Here is a 21049-nt window from a genome sequence, read left to right as displayed (position 1 = left end):
ATTTTATCTGCAGCTTTGAAAAAGAATAGATTAGGTCTGTATCTATAATAAAAGATATCCATAATACAATAAAAACTATTAATTTGCAGGAAAAAGCAGTTATAATGTATGTGCATATGTGTCTGTTTATGTGGTATGTATATGCTAGAACAGTGTCTCTAAGATTAAACACCATGGTTAACAGTGATCAACTCTGGTGGGCATGATGAGTATACTTTGACTTCTATTTTATACACTGATATATTTGAACTTGTAAATATTTGTATTACTTGTGTCAGAGAACAAAGAATGTGAAATCCATGTTTGATATTTTTACCTTAATTTTTTTTGTTTAGTGGAGATTCTGGATAACATTTAGCCAGTCTGAAAATCACTTTTTTTAATTAGTTTCTGGTGTACAAAGCAATGTAATAGTTAGACATTTACACCCCTCACAAAGTGATAACCTCCCCCAATCTACTACCCCTCTGACATCATCTATAGCTGTTACAATACCATTGACTGTATTCCCTATGCTATACTCCACATCCCATGACCGTACACACACACACACACACACACACACACACACACACACACACACACACACACTTACATACTTACATATATATGTATATATATTCTGGTTCACATTCAGTGTTACTCAACTTCAGCTTCAGGTATGTAGCTCAGTGGTCAGGCATCTACACAGTCTATGAAGTGATCTCTCTGATAAGTCCAGTGCCATCTGGCACCCTATATAATCTTTACAACATTATTGATTGTATTCCCCAAACTGTATCTCATATCCCCGTGACGATATTGTGAGTACTAATTTGTGCTTTCTAATCGCTTTACCTTCTACTCTGTCCCCAGCCTTTTACACTCTTTCTAGTAACCATCAGTTGTTGTTTTTTCCCCTGTATCTCTGAGTCTACTTCTGTTTTTTTGTTTTTTCGTTTATTCTGTTCTTTAGATAGCACATATAAGTGAGATCATCTGGTATCTGTCTTTCTCAGACTGACTTATTTCACTCAGCATAATGCTCTTTAGGTCCATCTACATTGTTGCAAATGGTAAGATTAGGTCATGATGGGAAACTAAAAGTAAGTTGAATATTACTTTGGAAATATTGCTTATTTTTTCGTCTTTTAAAAAATATATTATGATTTCGACAAATCAATGAATTTGTAATTAAAAGCAAAGAGATATTTTCTATTTGCGAGAGCCCTTCATTGTGAAGGATTTGTAAAATCTGTTTCATGGTATGTTTTGTCATCTGTCATCATGGGTGAATACATTGTAATGCCCTTTTAAATTGAGGCCTTTTTTTGTGTTCAAGTCTATGATGTTGCTCAGTATACCACATAGAACAGTGGAAAAAGTGAATATTGAACCAAATATATACATATTTTAATATATACATAGACCTGCTTAATATTACAATTGGTTATATTATGTATAGTAATTCCTGAAGTCAGTTTATCCATTGTCTCATTAGAATTTATCTGACATATACTATTTTCACTTTCTTGTAGGTGAATGGAACTTTGGTGACTCACTCAAACCATTTGGAGGTGGTGAAGCTAATTAAATGTAGGTGAATGTTACTTGTTTTAATTGTTTTCTGAAACCCTTAAATTGAAGATCAGCAAACATTTTCTGTAATAGACCAGATAGTAAATATTTAATGGGCCATATGGTTTATTACTTGACTTTGTTATTGTAGCACCAAAGCAGCCATAGACACTATGTAAATGAATGGGTGTGGCAGTGTTTCAATTAAACTTTAATTGCCAAAACAGTCTTTAGGCTAGGTTTAAGCCCCTTGGCTAGAGTCTACTTATCCCTACATTAAAGGTGAAAGTTCTTAACTAAATAACTATCTTCTGTCAATTTCATACATGTGGCTGATTATAATATTCTTGTCATTCTTGGTAATACTGAAAGCATATATTTGAAAGAAATGTATGAGTCACCTGAGAGGGAGGAGATTGAGAAATTGGACGCAATGGCCTGGATGAACTGAAATGGAACTTGAAAAATCATCTAGCATAATCACTTTTCCTTAGATAAGTAAATGATTAAATAATCTAGGGTAGTGTGACCTTCTCTTGGAAAGCTCCAGGGTTAAGAATTTATCATCTTCTGCATCAGACTATACCCAGTAAAGTAGACTTTAGAGATAGCTGTTTGTGACCAAGCAGAAACACTACAGTGTTATTTAATTCTATTTCTTGTCATTGAATGGACATCTTTAGAATAAATTCAATGAACTGAATTCCTTTTTAGACTTCTTATTATTTAAATAAAGCAATCCATGAATTCCTTTACCTTTTCATTGCAGTTTTAAATGGTCACTTTGATCATACTTCTTAATTTTAGTATATTTTAAAAGAAATGTGACGATCAAAATTAGATCCCCATACTTGAATACATTTAATATTTAATAAGATTGTAATTTATAAATTTTATGTACTACATAAACAGGAGGGTTTATGATAATATATGTATATGCCAAATAAACTAAGTGTTGCAGAGTATGAAAAGCAAGACTTTTTTAGCTTTTTAAGTTATATATTTCACTCATTCCAATATAATTATAATTTTTACTTAAAAAATTAAATCTTAGGACTAGAGCAATAGATTGCTTATCTATTAACGAGAGCCTAGCTAAAAACTTAAAGTAAGCATAAAGCACTCTGAGTATCCAAACAGATATAAATTTGAAATGCCTAAAACCTGTGTTCTATACTTACAATGTTACGGCTACCAGGACCGGAAAGAACCCAGGTGGCACTCAGAGAGATAGGAAGGTCAGCTTTATTATGCCGGCGGGCTCAGAGGGATCCTTCCCAAAATACTGAGCCCCTGGCAAGGTTTTCAGCAGGTTTTTATGAGTTGGGGACTTCCTGGAATTGGGCAAGGCATAGGTGTCTTCTGGTGATTGGCTCAGGGTGTGGCTTGGAGGGGGTTATGCGGAAGTGGGCTGGGGCTTAGGCTGGGGACTTCTCTCTTTGCTTGGGCCACCATTTTAGGTCAGTTTTTCCATCAATAATAGAGCTCTCTCAGATATTCTAGACATAATATAAGTGATCAAATTAAAGTAGTTTAAAACAACTTAAGAGAAGACGAGAAGAACTAGGAAGCTATTGGAGGCAAGCACGTGTTTAAGTAAATAAGATATGTAGATGACTTTCTTAGAAATAACATTGAAAACTCTTAAAAAGTGTATATAATAAAAATTCCCCCAAACATAGCATTGTTGATACCGGTAATTAAGTATAAAAAGAAAAAGGTTTTAGAACCTCAAACATAGTGAAATAACTGACATTGAGTTCCATGGTAGGGTTAAATTGGGGGAAAAGTGTGAAATACATGTGAAAATTCTATTGAAAAGTCTGAGAGAAAGATTTTTGTCATTTCAAGGTCAGTTATCTAAAGAAGTCCTTTATTTGGAAAGTCTCATTTCTTCTTGATGCTAGATAAATAATGAATGTCTTTTGTTGAGTCTTGCTGGTTATGGTTAATTTTTGCTTTCTATATTCCCCCCACCCCCCAATAATATACCCAGTGACTTTCTGTCTTCTCCAAATTTTTAAAATTAAAACTCACTATATTTACTGTGTCCACCACCCCCTCAGTTTTTATAGGGTATTTTCTGTCATATTTATTTTGTAAAGTTAATTTAAAAATGCATCATTATATTCCAGAAAATTAAACTCTGCCTAATTATTATATTCTTAAATTCTGATTTTTTAAAATTTGCATTTAAGAAACTAAACATAGCCATTAATAGATGGTTGATATTAACTCAGTCTTCTCTAATTAAAAAAATATTGGGGAGGTTATAAATTTTATTTGCTTTTAAGTAATATTTAATCTTATGAGTAGTACTTTGTTATCTGAAAATGGCATTGTTCTTTAGGTTCTGAGAGGCGTCACAAATTGGATTATTTTTATGTGGAGAAGTGGTTAGCAGATGATGAAACTTTCTCACATAACTAGATCTTTTAGACCTATCAAAGACTAAGTAGCGAAATGCTGTAAAAATTTTTTTTACAATTTTATTTTCCCTTCCCTCCCCTTTCTTCCATCTCTCCACCCCAAGCTGGTTCCTATGTAGCTCTCACTGTTCAGGGACGCCCACCTGGGTCGCCCCAGATTCCACTTGCCGATTCTGAAGTAGAGCCATCACTCGTTGGACACGTGTCTCCCATCATGACATCCCTTCATTCACCTGGACCATCTGGGAATATGGAGAGAATTACTAGTCCTGTGCTCATGGGGGTAAGAGTGGGAAAACATCTTTGTAAATGCTGAGTTGCGTAATGCCTTTGCTTTATATTATTAAGAGGTTTGCAGTAGATTCTAGAAAAGAACTTCCTAATATAAAAATTATATAATACAGTTGACCCTTGCACAACATGAATTTGAACTGCACAGGTCCGTCCATTATACACAGATTTTTTTTTTTAAATAAATACATACTGTACTGTAAATGTATTTTCTCTGCCTTAATAACATTTTCTTTTCTCTAGCTTACATTATTGTAAAAATACAGTATGTTATCAATAAGGCTTCCAGTCAACAGTAGACTATTCGTACTTTAAGTTTTGGGGGAGTCAAAAGTTATATGCAGATTTTTGACTGTGCATGGGGGTTAGCACCCCTAACCCCCACATTGGTCAACTGTAATTTGGAGTGATTACTGAATATTGGGATAGCAGATTTAATTGAACAAATAAACACCTACCTATACAAAACAGTTTGCCACTCATAAGATATCCTATGTTCAAGGTCCTTATTTATCTTAGAATATATACTTTATGAGGACAGGGTTTTTTTGTTTTGTTTATTGTTGAGACCCTAGTGTCTGAAATAAGTGCTTAGTACTTGGCATACTTAACAAACCTTTGTTGTTTGAGATTTAATCAAGAGTATACAAGTAATTGTAATACAAAGGCAGAATGTGACATAAGGTAAAAACTGTTAAGTTCTATAAGGACTCGAAGGAGAAAGCACATTCAGTTGTGATAAGGAAGGACTTTATGGAAAGCTATTATTTGAATTGAGCCTTGAAAAACAGGTACATTTAAGTAGTGGCAATGGAGCGGGAGGCAACCCAGGTAGAGGAAGTAGAGGTGAAGAGCCAAGAAAGCACCAAATATTTTGGGGAAGTAGCCAGGACTCTTGTTTGGCTGGTGCCTGTTAAGAATTTATGTAGTGAGAGTTGAGCTTGAAAAAAGTAAGACTATATATTTTGAAAAATCACAACTCCCAGGCTAATTTACATGTAACTACCCTGTTTCCCCAAAAATAAGACCTAGCTGGACAATCAGCTCTAATGCATCTTTTGGAGCAAAAATTAATATAAGACCCAGTATTATATTATGTATTATATTATATTAATATAATATTATATTATTATATTAGTCCTGGTCTTATAGTAAAATAAGACCGGGTCTTATATTAATTTTTGCTCCAAAAGACGCATTAGAACTGATTGTTCGGCTAGGTCTTCTTTTCGGGGAAACAGAGTAGATAGGCAGTAAGATCCATTACGTTTTTTTTTTTTTTTTTTGAGCAAAAGAGTGCTGTGATTATAACAGGATTTTAGGAAGATTAATTCGATAAAATAAAGGGTTGTGAAACAAGTGGAGACAGTGGGAAAATAAAGGGATGTGAAACAAATGGAGACAGTGGGAGATGAGGTTAGGGAGCTATGTTACTTCTATTTCAGGTAGGAAGTACTAGGAATTCATGGGGATTGATAATAAAGATCCAAAGAAGGGAAAGTATAAAATAGTATTCTTATACTTAAGGCAACTTCATTTCTCCAACTAATATCAATATTTACTGTTTTGTTCAATCTAATTTAGTAAAAGTGAAAAGGGCTGAAATTTCTCTGTAATCTTTAAGTGTCATGTCTAAAAGTCTGTCCTTGTAACTGCTGGAAATAAAGAAAATCTTAATAGGTATTGAAAATTGGAATTGGTGCCTAACCTTGTCTCATTTTCGCTGTTTATTTCAGCTTCAGTTTCCCTGTATTGCTTCTTTTTTCTTTATCTTTTTTCAGGAGGAGAACAATGTGGTTCATAACCAGAAAGTAGAAATTCTGAGAAAAATGTTACGGAAAGAACAGGAACGGCTACAGGTACTAATTTACAAAAGGGCTGCTTACATTAAAAATGTGAGTGTGCATAGTTGAGTTGGTATAATCATAATCAAGCAGTATTGTAATCAGTACTATCAGCTATTTGATTAAGAATGGACTTTTTCTATATTTTCTTGGCATAAGTAATTCTCAAAATATTTTTATAACTTTTCAGTTATTGCAGGAAGATTATAACCGAACACCTGCCCAAAGATTATTAAAAGAGATCCAAGAGACCAAGAAACACATTCCTCAACTCCAGGAACAGTTATCTAAAGCCACAGGCTCTGCTCAGGTAGCATCACCATTAAAAGTGTTGGCCAACTTTTTGCATGAATTCTGGGAATGTGTCAAAGAACGTTGCAGTTATCTTTTTTGAAGTTATTTTTCTAGTATAGACCAACATGATATCCTGTGTAGGACATTACAGAACTGATTAACTAAAAGAAATGTGGACTTCTGATTATTTGCTTATTCCTGATGTAATGTTTCTATGTTTCATAATAATTTTAAAGAATTCACTGCTTATGCTTTGATGTGACAAATTACAAAAATATATTTAGAAATACACATTTATATTTTTGAGGGTTGTTCTGTCAATGTAAAACAGAATGGCAGTTATGTTTTTAAGTTGGTATGTATGATTTTACAAATTGACAAACATTGTGCTAAGTCCACAGACAAGCATTTTATTTAGTCTGCATAACAATCCTGATATTAGATACTGTTGTTTTCCCCCATTATACATACATATTCAAAGAAATTCAGAGAGATAAATAACTTCTCTGAGATCATGTAGCTCAAAAATGATGAAACTGGAATTTTATTTATTTATTTATTGGGGTGACAATTGTTAGTAAAATTACATAGACTTCAGGTGTACAGTTCTATATTACATCATCTATAAATCCTGTTGTGTGTTCACCACCCAGAGTCAGTTCTCCGTCCATCACCATATATTTGATCCCCCTTGCCCTCATCTCCCACCCCCCACCCCCCTTACCCTCTGGTAACCACTAAACTATTGTGTCTATGAGGTTTTGTTTCTCATTTGTTTGTCTTGTTCTTTTGTTGTTTTTGGTTTATATACCACATATCAGTGAAATCATATGCTTCTCTGCTTTTTCTGTCTTGACCTATTTCACTTAACATACTCTCAAGATCCATCCATGTTGTCACAAATGTTCCTATATCATCTTTTCTTACCACTGAATAGTATTCCATGGTGTATATGTACCACAACTTCTTTATCCATTCATCTATCGAAGGACATTTTGGTTGTTTCCATGTCTTGGCCACTGTAAACAAAGCTGCAATGAACATTGGAGCACACATGCCTTTATGGATAAATGTTTTCAGATTTTTTGGGTAGATACCCAGGAGAGGGATTGCTGGGTCATGTGGTAATTCTATTCATAATTTTTGAGAAACCTCCACACTGCCTTCCATAGCGGCTGCACCAATCTGCATTCCCACCAACAGTGTATGAGGGTTCCTAGTTCTCCACAGCCTCTCCAACACTTGTTACTATTTGTCTTGTTGATGATAGCCATTCTGACTGGGGTGAGGTGATATCTCATTGAGGTTTTCCCTGGCTGCCTTGAGGATTCTTTCTTTGTCGTTGATTTTAGACAGCTTCAATACAATGTGCCTTGGAGAAGGCCTGTTGGGATTCAGGTAACTAGGTGTTCTATTTGCTTCTTGGATTCGAGGGTCCAGTCCTGTCCACAAATTTGGGAAGTTCTCATCGACAATTTGTTTGAATATATTCTCTGTTCCCTTCTCTCTTTCTTCTCCTTCTGCTATGCCCATTATTCTTATATTGCTCTTTCTGATGGAGTCAGAAAGTTCTTGTAGAGTTCTTTCATTTCTTTTAAGTCTGAAGTCTCTTACTTCTTCCATCCGTGTCATTTCCAGGTTTCTATCTTCGATGTCACTGATTCTTTCCTCCATCTGGTCAACTCTACTACCTAAGCTGAGTATTTCATTCTTAATTTCTTCTATTGTGTTCTTAATCTCCAGAAATTCTATTTGGTTCTTTTTAAAAATTTCAATCTCTTTTGTAAAATGTTCATATTGTTTGATTGTGTTTCTGAGTTCATTTAACTGCCTTTCTGTGTTTTCTTGCATCTCTTTGAGTTTTTTAAGAACTGCAATCTTGAAATCTGTGTCATTTAAGTCACATGTTTCCATATCTTTAAGTTCCTTTTCTGGAGACTTTTCACTTTCTTTCTGAGCTGTCTTGTTGCCTTGGTTATTCATGGCAATTACTGATTTATTCTCTTCCTAGACATCTACAGGAGTGGCTTCTGTAACAGGTTGATAGGAAGAGGTCTTCCTTTTTTTTCCAGTACTTCTCGGTAAAATGTTTTATTTTCTCTCCTACTACAGCCTTTTTTTCTCTCTCAAACTGTAGCGCTGTTTTCTCTGCACTATTCCAGTTTCTCACACAATGGGGGGATTCCCTGGGAGACAGGCTTCTCCTCTGTTAAGAGTTCACCTGGGTATGCAGAGAGCTTTTGAAGTTCCAAAACTCTTCCTGCACCAGATTCAGAGCCCATGTGTTTCAGCTGTTCTGTTTACTCCTTCAGGGATCCGCCCAGATAGGTGGGGACAGGGGCGGGGTGAGTTGTGAGAGGTGGCCCAGAGAAATGGCGGCGACCACCACCACAGCCGGTCCTGCTTCCACAGCTCCCTCCCCTTTGCCGGAACTAGTTGGGCTGTGAATCTGTGTCTGCGGTCCACAGTTCTCAGAACAGCAAACATTCTGTTCTTTTGATCTGACACTGCTACTGTTCAGTTTCTAGCACCGGGCAGGTGGGGGCGGGGCGAGCTCTGGGAGGGGAGGGAGGGGGCGGCCAGTCTCAGTGCCTAAGGCTCCGTTCTCTGCTCGGCAGTGAGGGCCCAAACCACCGTTTTCAGCCTTCTTCCCTCAGTCTTTTCTCCGAGGTCTCTGCCGTGAGCGTTGGGTTCAGCCGTGTTATATGCTGCTAGCTCAGCCCTGTGGGCTATAAGCGGAGCCCTAGCAGTCCGAGTTCTTCCCTCTCCCGCAGCTGCAGTAGCTCCGGGAAGCAGCGAGCTCGGAGCACTGAGCTAGGTCTACGTCCTGTGCCCGCGCAGCTTCGTTTCTGCACTGCTCCCTTCCCTCCTCCCTTCCCTCCTCCCCTGCTGGTGCTATTCTCCCACCTGTAGGTGACTTCGGTTGTGGGTCTCTTCGTCTTGCCTGTCTGCTGTGCAGGGAGACCTTTATGTTGTTAGAGTTGTTCGATTAGTTGTAAATTCCAGGGGAGATTTACAGAGGCTCACCTCACGCCGCCATTTTGATGATCAACCTGGAATTTAAACCCAGTCTAATGAATTTAAAGCACATTCACATTTTTAATGACTACATTTTTATTGTAATTTTGAAATAGATTTCAACAGAATTTGCTACATAGATATAAGCATGGAGATAATTGTCTCATTAGATAAAAAACAGAACTCAGAGTTTGTATGTCAACCAGATTTTTGTTCTGTAATATTAAAATTTGGGATATAAAAAGCTCCTTTTGCTTCATGTTAAAGCAAAATGGATAAATTGCCTATGCTGTTTAAAATGAGGAATAGCCGTTTGTTTGCTGTTCTTGTTGGATTCATTAGAACTAAAAGGATTTTTTCACCTAGCCTAATCGGCTCATTTTAAAGTTAAAAAAATCGTGCTGTGGCTGTGAAAACTAGATTCTAATGACTTGCATCGGTTAAATCACTGACACAAAGCCACACAGTTGTTAGGTCTCCTGACTTACTAGTTTAGTGTTCTTTCTGTTATATGTTATTTATTTTTTTATTACTTTCAGCCCATTAACTATATGAAGGTTTGAGTATCATGCCTCAGTAATGTTGACAGTTTTATATTGTTATTATTGAGCAAGGACAACATGCTTACTCTATTCGAATAGTCGAAATGTGGTTCTTGATGCAAAAGCTTACAATATATGCTATAGCATTGTGTCCCAGTATTAGCAATTTATTGAAATTCTAAAGTGTTGGAAGGTAGTGAACCAGAAGTTATAGTGTAATAATCTTTACTAATTGGTAGGCAATATAAATGATATAATTTAACAAATTATTTTATCTTTATGCTCTTTTTGGAAGTTTTCTTTCTCTTTACTAAGTTAGCTGTCTTTAAGGTACTTGCCATTTTAGAACCAAAGAATTTGTAGTTTTATGTTTTTAACTTTTAGAGCTTTAAGCGTTCTTTTTTATATTAGTTTCAGGTGTACAGAACATTATAATTAGACATTTACACCTCTCACAAAGAGATAACCTCCAAAGTCTACTACCCTTCTGACATCGTATATAGCTGTTGCAATACCACTGACTATATTCTCTATTAAGCGTTCTTGATCACATCAAACTGGCCAACTTTTAGCAGTTTCCATTTAGATTGTGATTCAACTCTATTTCTTTATACAATCAATAATATCAATAATGAACGTGTTTTTTTAAAAGTGTTTGTGTGTTTAATCTGTTTTAGGATGGAGCTGTAGTTACATCTTCCAAGCCTTTAGGTGACACACTAACAGCCAGTGAGGTCGAAGCAGAGCCTGGTGATGAACTCTTCAGAACTGACTATGGCAGTGGAGATGCCTCTTGGCCCAGTAGTGACAGTGCAGATGTAAGTATTCTACATCTTTATCTTCTTGTGTTCTTTATAGCCACTCTCTAGATTTACTTTTAATTTATGTGACTTAGACGTGTTCTCTTATTACTTACTTTTAAATCATTGCCGTCTTTAATGTAGCAATTTGATAAGCAGAAATTCTGGATACTGTTGTGCGAGGTTGGACAATTAAGTTTGTGAACTCATCCTAGAAAAAGTGCTACATACCTCTTTGCTGAATATCACTACAGTCATCTTCTAAGTACTCCCCTTGGGAAACTATGCACTGATGTCAGCGCCTAGTCCACCCTTCAAAGCAATTTTGGAATTCTTTTTCTGAAATGGCCATCAGAGCTGTCGTCGTATTACCCTTGATGTCCTGAATGTCATCACAATGTCTTCCTTTCAATATTTCCTTTATCTTCGGGTAAAGAAAGAAGTCATTGGGGGCCAGATCAGGTGAGTAGGGAGGGTGTTCCAATACAGTTATTTGTTTACTGGCTAAAAACTCCCTCACAGACAGTTCCGTGTGAGGTGGCACATTGTCGTGATGTAAGAGCCATGAATTGTTGGACAGAAGTTCAGGTCATTTTTGTCTCACTTTTTATGCAGCCTTTTCAACACTTCCAAATAGTAAGCTTGGTTAATTGTTTGTCCAGTTGGTATAAATTCGTAATGAATAATCCCTCTGACATCAAAACAGGTTAGCAACATTGTTGCAACAAGTTCTCAAACTTAATTGTGAGACCTCGTATATGAGTTTTTAATTTTAGCGTTCACTTTTTCCCATGGACACCCATTGTCAAATGTTTCTTTTGAGGAGATGGATTTCCCAGCAGGCATGTTGTTGTAGGTAGAAGTTAATAATGCCAGTGCTTTCTTACTGGACTGAGAGGTCGAGTGTTGATATATCTTTAAGAGCATGTTATGGTATTGGCAGAAAAACAGACACACAAGCCAATGGAATAGAATTGAAAACCCAGAAATAAACCCACATCAATATAGACAGATAATTTTCGACGAAGAAGCCAAATACATACAATGAAGAAAAGAAAGCCTTTTCAATAAATGGTTCTGGAAAAATTGGAAAGCCACATGAAATAGAATGAAACTGGACTGTCATCATGTACCACAATTGACTCAAAATGGATCAAAGACCTAAACATAAGACCTGAAACAATAAAGTGCATAGAAAACATAGGTACTAAACTTACGGACCTTCGGTTAAAAGATTTAATGAATTTGACCTCAAAGGCAAGGGAAGTAAGAGCTAAAGTAAGTGAATGGGACTATATCAAACTTAAAAGCTTTTGCAGAGCAAAAACCATCAACAAAACAAAGAGGCAACGAACCAAATTGGAGAAGATATTTGCAAATATAGCCTCAGATAAGGGGCTAATGTCCAAAATATATAAGGAACTCATATAACTCAACAACAAAAAGACAAACATTCCAATTAAAAAATGGGCAGAGGAGGACAGAGACATGCGCGCACCAGAGCCAGCTGGGACTGGGGCCAACTGCCACCATCACCATTACCCTCCCACTCGTCCCTCAGCCGCTTCTCCTCGCCTTGGAGGTGAGGTTGCAGCTGCCTCTGGCCTGGTAGCGGCCTTGAGGATGTGTGGCGACCCAGAGGCTGCCGCAGAACCGAGGTCAAGGCCACCGTCCTTGTCCCCAGCGGTCCTGCCCAGTACCGGACTCGGTGACACAACTACAAAAAAGTATTTATGGAATTCTAATCAATAGAGATGGATGATGCAGTTCAAATAACTAAGGTCAGTATGGATTCCTGGTTCATTATTCTGCTTGGCTCTGATAACATGTCAATGCCAACAATGCAATCACAGTTTCACCTTCAGTAGATGTGACAAGATCTATTAAACCATGGACAATAAAAGAAGAGACTAGAACTTTAAATACTACTTCTACATAACTTTTTTCATGATACCAACATTCAGCCCAAATCTAACTCGGGGATCCACCTATGTAACCACTGTCAATTCTTCAGACTCTGACAATGGGACCACAAGAATAGCAAGCACCAATTCTGTGGTCACTACAATTTCACCAAATGGAACATGGCTTGCAGATAACCAGTTCACAGATGCCAGAACAGAACCTTAGGGAGGGTATTCTAGCACCACAGCAGCCACTGTAAAAACTTCCCCTCCTTAAGGTAATTCTGACTTGAAGGACAGAAAAGTACCTGTTACATACTAAAGATTCCAGAAAGAAAAAACCATTCCCTGTCTCATGGAAGAAACACATAAACACCAAGAATCAAAAGTCCACTCAGCTACGTGCTGTTGGGTATACCACACACCGTGCTGTGAGAGAGCTTAAAAGACTCATTGTACCTGGGGTGTGGGAACAAGGCATGGAGGTAAGCTTTGGGCAGTTTACATTAATGTAATAATTGAGGAAAATGAGGATGTACCAAATCGGATAAAACAAGGAGACATGAAAGAGCAAGTCATGTGTTTGTGGAACTGTGCAGAGTTGACATGCATGAGGTAGGGAGTGGCCAGAGGTAGCCTCAGCAGAATGGGCCTGGTGGTGCATTGAGCTCAAGAGTCAGGGTGTCTCTTGGTGATGGTAAGGAAGGAAGTGACATGCTCAGATATTTGATTAGAAATATAACTCCAAAGGCCTTAGGGAAGATAGAGAGGCAGTAGAGATTAAGGTTTCTGCATTGTAATTTGGCCCAGGGCAACAGTGATTGGGTTCGTGAGGCAACCTGGTGACTTTTGCTGGTTTTAGAGCCAATAGGAAGCACTTAAAACATTACAGCTCTGCATTTGAGAGCTGATAAATACTTTTTTCAAAAAGTGTGGAGGCAAGGCAAATAAATGGGCATTAGGAATTGAGGCTAGAGGAGTATGGCGTTTACTTCACTGATTATTTTTGTAGTTGACCAAAGTGTAGCTAAGTCCTAAGGTGTTAACCTGTCTACATGTGAGCCCTTAGGATAATATGACCCTTTGTTTTTTTGGAAAGGGGGTGTAGCAAATAAACAATTGTCCCAAAACACCATTTTAGTATTTTTGAAATGCTGTTCCCTGACCTGAGTGTAGGAAGTGAAATTTTGCTGGAATGGGTTGCCAGGGGAGGCTGGGAGAGCAGGGAATGAACTGGTGTGCCTACCTTGCCTGCATCATGCAAGGCCACTTCTGCAACGTACCCAGTCCAGGACTAGCCTGAGCATGAAGAGCGGACAAGTCTGTCCAGTTCAGGAGGAGTCCCAAAAGAGTGACTTGATTCTGAGCCTATCTCCAAGTCTGAGACTTGATACAGGGAGCTGTTAAGTTCTTTGCTGTTTTTTTTAGTAGATCTGTTTCTTCTTCCCTCACAGAACCTTGGGGACATTTTCACTACCTGTATTGTCTTTAACTGTATCAAAAAACTTAATGTAATTCCAGGAGGTTAAAATCTGACTTTTATGATTGAAGACTGTTCTGGCCTGAAAGCTTGTAGTAAAGTGTTGGTACTTATGAAATCTAGAGAATAGTGTAACTTTGTGTTCTTGCTTTAGATTTATAGCTGTGTAATATGGGCAAGTTAATCTCTCTGCTCAGTTTCCTCATCCATAAAATAGGGCTAATAATGGTATCTATCTTAGGGGTGTTAGGATAAGTGAATGATACAGTATGTGAATGGTGCTTTGCTCTGTACCTGCTACATAAATGCTTAAACATTAACTGTAATAACTTTTATTAATTTCTGGGGAAAAAAATGGGCAGAGGACATGAACAGATACTTCTCCCAACAAGACATACAAATGGCCAACAGATATATGAAAAAATGTTCAACTTCACTTGCTATTAGGGAAGTGCAAATCAAAACCACAGTGAGGTATCAGCTCACACCTGTTAGAATGGCCATCAACAAGATAAATAATAACAAGTGTTGGAGAGGCTGTGGAGAAAAAGAACCCTCATATACTGTTGGTGGGAATGTGAAATGATACAGCCACTATGGAAAACAGTATGGAGGTTCCTTAAAAAATTCAGAATAGAATTACCGTATGACCCAGCAACCCCTCTCCTGGGTATCTACCCAAAAAATCTGAAAACATTTATCCGTAAAGATACATGTACTCCAATGTTCACTGCAGCTTTTTTTATGGTGGTCAAGACATGGAAACAACCAAAGTGCCCTTCAGTAGATAATTGGATAAAGAACATGTGGTACACATACTATACACAACGGAATACTGCTCTGCCATAAGAAAAAACGAAATAGTGCCATTTGTGACAACATGGATGGATCTTGAGATTATTATGTTAAGCGAAATAATTCAAACCAAAAAAGTCAAGAACCATATGATTTCACTGATATGTGGGATATAAAACTGAAAGCAGCACAGGAACAAGGAACAAGACAAGCAAATAAAGAAACAAAAACTCATAGACACAGACAATAGTTTAGTGGTTACCAGAGGGTAAGGGAGGGAGGAGGTGGTAGATGAGGGTAAACGGGATCAAATATATGGTGATGGAAGGAGAACTGACTCGGTGGTGAACACACAATATAATATATAGATGATGTATTATAGAATTGTACACTTGAAACCTATGTGTTTTGTTGACCATTGTCACTCCAATAAATTTTAATAAGAAAGATACACTATAATGCTTCCACACAGAGGCAGGCAACGTTAAAACAAACAAACAAAAAACAAGCATGTTAATATTCCATTTGTGGTCAGAGTGACTCAGTCTTGAATCACAGGTACTCTGCCATTGCAAAAAGGAAAAAACTTAGTCCTGTTAGATAGACATCAGTTAATAGCCCATGTTTAGTAGCATTTTCTTGATTAACCCAGAAATTGCCAGATGAACATGGATATTTGTTAAAAGATGAAATATTTTAAGTTGAATATGATGTAGCTCTCTCGTCCTATGAATGCTTAAAAGCTAAGTTCAGTGTTACTCAGCAATACTTGGTAAGTAGTATGCCATGATAGGAATAGTAACTTAAAAATAGATCACCCTTTTCAAAAATGAGGAGGAAAGTAGTCTAAACTAGTGTTTTTAAAACTGGTTCATGAAATCAATTTAGTGGGTTGGGACCAGCATTTTTAAAAAAAAGAATAGAATAGGAAATAAGAGTGCTTTAACTGAAGAAACTGTAAGTGTTGCTTCCTGTAACTTTTGTTGTATACATATGTGTGTCTGAGTATGTATTATATGTGCATGTGTGTGTGTACACAGACACATATGGTGATCAACAATGTGAAATTTTTATTTTATTGCAGGATGTGGTAAAACAAAATTGAAAGCAATTGGTCATTCAGGCCACCTTTTGAGGTGTTTATTAAATATTTGAATGAACAACAAAATGAGTGATTATAAAGAGTTGGGTTTTATTTTGCATGCAAAAGAGAGGCATAATCACAAACATCAGTGTGGAAAATGAAATGGAGTAAAAAGACAGGGAGAACTGTAAGAAAAGAAGACTGCTTACTTTAATAGGAACTTAACACTTAATAGGAACTTAATGTGGGTTGAATGGCTAATAAATAGTTGCCATTTAATAGCATTTACCCGCTTGCTTCAGCAGTTATACCAAATACTTTACAGATACTCTTTTTAACTCTCATAATAATCTTCAAGAAGCAATATCTCCATTTTATAGATAAAGAAACTGAATGAGACCAAATAAATAAATGGATATTTTGGTAATCCAGATGAAATATGGTACAGTGCAGACTAGGATGTTTTCTGAACATATAACAAACTAGCTGAATTCTTACATGTGTTTATCTCAAGCTAAGACAGGCTTCTTTTAGATGATGGATTTCTTATGTTTGTTTCAATTGTGCTCTATTAACATTGTAGGAACCAGTCTGTGTTTTCATCTTTTGCATCAATGCTTTTAATTTTTTTCAATTTTTCTGCTCATTTTTATAAAATAATCTCCTTGTGATGTTTGCAGTATCATTATCATTGTAAAATTCCCTTTTGTTTATCTCAAAGACAGCTTTAAAGAATACCCATGTACCTCGTTCTCAAAAGAAGAGCATACTTGATCACAAATACATCATCTAAAATTCAGAGCATCTGCCTCTGATTTTTACTTTGTAACTGATATTTTAAAATAACGTTTTGGAAAAAATTTAAACCTATTCAAAAGTAGAGAGACTAGCATAATGATCGCCTTCATGTATCTAATGGCTCAACCTTCATCAAACTTGTTTCGTTTGTACCCTCCATTCCTCACACTCTCCAAATAACTGGATTATTTTAAAGTAAAATCCAAGACGTTATTTCATTAATATGCATCTTTACGAGAAAAGAAGACTTAAAAATTTAGCCATATTACCATTATCAAATCTTTAGAATTAATATTTTAATATGCAGTTTGATTACCCTAATGGTCTTATCTTTTTTGCAGTTGGTTTATTTGAATCAGGATTTAGTCAAGGTCTTCTGCCTTTGTTTGATAAGTCTTTTAATTTATAATAGTTCCCTCTCTTTTTATTGCCTTTTTTTGTTGTTGTTAAAGAAACTGGGTCATATTCATATGTCCATTATAAGAATCTATATTTTAATTGTATTTTCATGGTGTTGTTTAACATGTACTTCAGTGTTTATTTCCTGAAAACTAATAGTGAGATCACATTAAAGTTTGAGAGTTGTTTGTCAAGAACAATTTACAGGTGGTACTGTGTATATATTCTGTTTCATCATATCAGGCGGTGAATGTCTGTCTGGGTTTTGTTTTTGTTTTTTTTGTGTGACCTTAAGTTTAAGGTGTTCATATGAAGTCATCGTGATTCCTTTATTATAAAGATCTCCAATATGCTCTTATCTTTTGTTTTCATTTTCCGTTGATGATCAAAATTCCTGCATCCACTATTCAATTAGTTGTTTTAAAATGATATTATAGTTTTGTCATTTCTTCTGTATTTATCAGATGAAATTATTTTATAAAGAATAATTTTCCTTTGTTAGTTTTCAGATTACCCTGAAATATAGCTTATATAGGAATAGTAGGATAAATGTTTGATTCTTTTCCTTTACGTGCATTTTCAGAAGAGTTGGTACCCTAACAAACTCAAAAGGTCACCAGTGTGGGGACGTATATGTACACAAGTACATGTGTGTGGTATTTTGAATTCATAGATTTTAACACACTTGCTTATTGTATTTCAGTCTTTTGCAATCATTATTCTTTTTGATGCTTATATTATCCTTTTTTTGGCCAGTAGAACCTCCTCAAAAGCCTTCTTTATTCTTTTGACATGACTCCCCAGTATCATTTTAGTTTTATCTTCTTTATCTCTTATCCAAGACCCAGAGTTACCCATTTCTCCAAGTCAGGGCTTATTTTTGAAACTACTGTATTGTCTGTCTCATGGTATCTTGGTATATGTATAGATAGCATATATCTTGGCATTGATACAAAAATCTCTGTGCCTCATTTTCACTTGCACTGAAGAATGGCTCCCATTGCTTTGGGATATTTCTTTTTCTTTTTTTAATTAAAGTATACTGGGGTGACAATTGTTAGTAAAGTTACATAGATTTCAGGTGTACAATTCTGTATTACATCACCTGTAAATCCCATTGTGTGTTCACTACCCAGAGTCAGTTCTCCTTCCATCACCATATATTTGATCCCCCTTACCCTCTTCTCCCACCCCCCACCCCCCTTACCCTCTGGTAACCACTAAACTATTGTCTGTGTCTATGAGTTTTTGTTTCTCATTTGTTTGTCTTGTTCTTTTGTTGTTTTTGGTTTATATACCACATATCAGTGAAATCATATGGTTCTCTGCTTTTCCTGTCTGACTTGTTTCACTTAGCATTATAATCTCAAGATTCATCCATGTTGTCACAAATGGTCCTATTTCATCTATTCTAGCCGCCGAAGAGTATTCCATTTGTATATATACCACAACTTCTTTATCCATTCATCTATCGAAGGACATTTTGGTGGTTTCCATGTCTTAGCCACCGTAAACAAAGCTGCAATGAACATGGGATCACACTTGTCTTTATGTATAAATGTTTTCAGATATTTTGATAGATACCCAGGAGAGGGGTTGCTGGGTCATACGGTAATTCTATTTTTAATTTTTTGAGGAACCTCCGCACTGCCTTGCATAGCGGCTGCACCAATCTGCATTCCCACCAACAGTGTATGAGGGTTCCTTTTCCTCCACAGCCTCTCCAACACTTGTTACTATTTGTCTTGTTGATGATAGCCATTCTGACTGGGGTGAGGTGGTGTCTCATTGTGGTTTTGATTTGCATTTCTCTGTTGATTAGTGATGTTGAGCATTTTTTTATATGTCTATTTGCCATTTGTATGCCCTCTTTGGAGAAATGTCTCTTCAGGTCCTCTACCCATTTTTTAATTGGGTTGTTTGTTTTTTGGTTGTTGAGTTGCATGAGTTCCTTGTATATGTTGGATATTAGCCCCTAATCAGAGGCGCTGTTTGCGAAAATCTTCTCCCATTCAGTGTGTTGCCTCTTTATTTTGTGGATGGTTTCTTTTGTTATGCAGAAGCTTTTATGTTTGATGTAGTCCCATTCATTTATTTTAGTTTTTACTTCCCTTGCCTTTGGAGTCAAATTCATAAAATGCTCTTTGACCCAAGATCCATAAGTTTAGTACATATGTTTTCTTCTATGCAGTTTATTGTTTCAGGTCTTATGCTTAAGTCTTTGATCCATTTTGAATTAATTTTGGTACATGGTGACAGATAGCAGTCCAGTTTCATTCTTTTGCACGTGGCTTTCCAGTTCTCCCAGCACCATTTATTAAAGAGGCTGTCTTTTCCCATTGTATGTTTTTTGCTTCTTTGTCAAAAATTATCTGTCCATATTCATGTGGTTTTATTTCTGGGTTCTCAATTCTCTTCCATTGGTCTATGTGTCTGTTTTTCTGCCAATACCATGCTGTTTTGATTATTGTAGCCCTGTAGTATAAGCTAAAGTCAGGGAGTGTGATACCTCCATTATTGTTCTTTTTCTTAAGATTGCTTTGGCTGTTTGGGGTCTTTTGTGGTTCCAAACAAATCTGGTGATTTTTTTCTTCTGGTTCTATAAAAAAATGCCCTTGGGATTTTGATGCGGATTGCATTGAATCTGTATATTGCTTTGGGTAATATTGCCATTTTAACTATGTTGATTCTCCCAATCCATGAGCACGGAATGTCTTTCCATTTCTTTGTGTCTTCTTCAGTTTCTTTGAAAAATGTCTTAGAGTTTTCAGCACATAGGTCTTTCACACCCTTGGTTAAGTTTATTCCTAGGTATTTTATTCTTTTTGCTGCAATTGCAAAAGGAATTTTTTTTTTTTAATTTATTTTATTGAGATTTCATTATTAGTATATAGGAATGCAAAGGACTTTTCGACATTGACTTAGTAGCCGGCAAGTTTAGTGTATTCGTTGATTGTTTCTAATAGCTTTTTGGTGGAGTCTTTAGGGTTTTCTATATATAGCATCATGTCATCTGCAAAGAGTGATAATTTAACTTCTTCATTCCCAATTTGGATGCCTTTGATTTCTTTCTCTTGCCTGGTTGCTCTGGCAAGGACTTTCAACACTATGTTGAAAAACAGAAGAGATAGGGGACAGCTCGGTCGTGTTCCTGAACGTAGAGCAAAGGGCTTCTGTTTTTCACCGTGAATTATGATATTAGCTGAGAGTTTGTCATATATGGCCTTTATTATGTTACGGTATTTTCCTTCTATACCTGTTTTATTCAGTGTTTTAATCATAAATGGATGTTGTATCTTGTCAAATGCATTTCCTGCATCAATTGGTATAATCATATGATTTTTGTCCTTTATTTTGTTTATGTGATGTGTCACAGTGATGGATTTGCATATGTTGAACCATCCTTGTGCCCCTGGGATTGGTCGTGATGAATAATCTTTTTAATGTATTGTTGAATTCGTTTTGCAAGAATTTTGTTTAGGATTTTGTATCTGTATTCATCAGAGATATTGGTCTGTAGTTTTCTTTTTTTGTGTTATCCTTACCAGGTTTTGGTATCAGGGTAATGTTGGCCTCATAAAATTAGTTAGGGAGTATTGTGTCTTCTTCAATTTTTTGGAGTAGTTTGGGTAGAACAGGTATTAGGTTCTCTTTGAAGGTTTGGTAGAATTCACTAGTGAAGCCATCTGGTCCTGGACTTTGTCTTTTGAGAAGGTTTTGGATGACTGATTCAATTTCCTTATTGGTGATCAGTCTGTTTAGATTTTCCAATCCTTCAGATTCAGTCTAGGAAGTTTCTAAGTTGCTAAGAACT

The 21049-nt window shown here is 36.4% G+C and overlaps 1 protein-coding gene across 7 annotated transcripts in view; it reads left to right on the top strand.

The window, feature by feature from the left end:
- ARHGEF12 (Rho guanine nucleotide exchange factor 12) overlaps window positions 1-21049 on the top strand; it is a 165652-nt gene that overhangs the window by 69995 nt on the left and 74608 nt on the right. For 6 of the 7 annotated variants that reach the window (XM_019718206.2, XM_019718207.2, XM_019718209.2 and 3 more), the window contains 5 exons: window positions 1518-1575; window positions 4091-4269; window positions 6059-6136; window positions 6312-6431; window positions 10653-10793. In XM_019718206.2, the coding sequence (XP_019573765.2) occupies window positions 1518-1575; window positions 4091-4269; window positions 6059-6136; window positions 6312-6431; window positions 10653-10793 (576 nt within the window). The remainder of the gene's footprint in view (window positions 1-1517; window positions 1576-4090; window positions 4270-6058; window positions 6137-6311; window positions 6432-10652; window positions 10794-21049) is intronic. The other variant, XM_074335326.1, reaches the window with a different exon arrangement.

This window comes from Rhinolophus sinicus, linkage group LG06 (genome assembly GCF_036562045.2).
Source record: "Rhinolophus sinicus isolate RSC01 linkage group LG06, ASM3656204v1, whole genome shotgun sequence".
In the NCBI taxonomy this organism is placed as follows: domain Eukaryota; kingdom Metazoa; phylum Chordata; class Mammalia; order Chiroptera; family Rhinolophidae; genus Rhinolophus; species Rhinolophus sinicus.
Note: the sequence above shows the minus strand (reverse complement) of the source record. Positions and strands in the feature narration are given on the sequence as shown.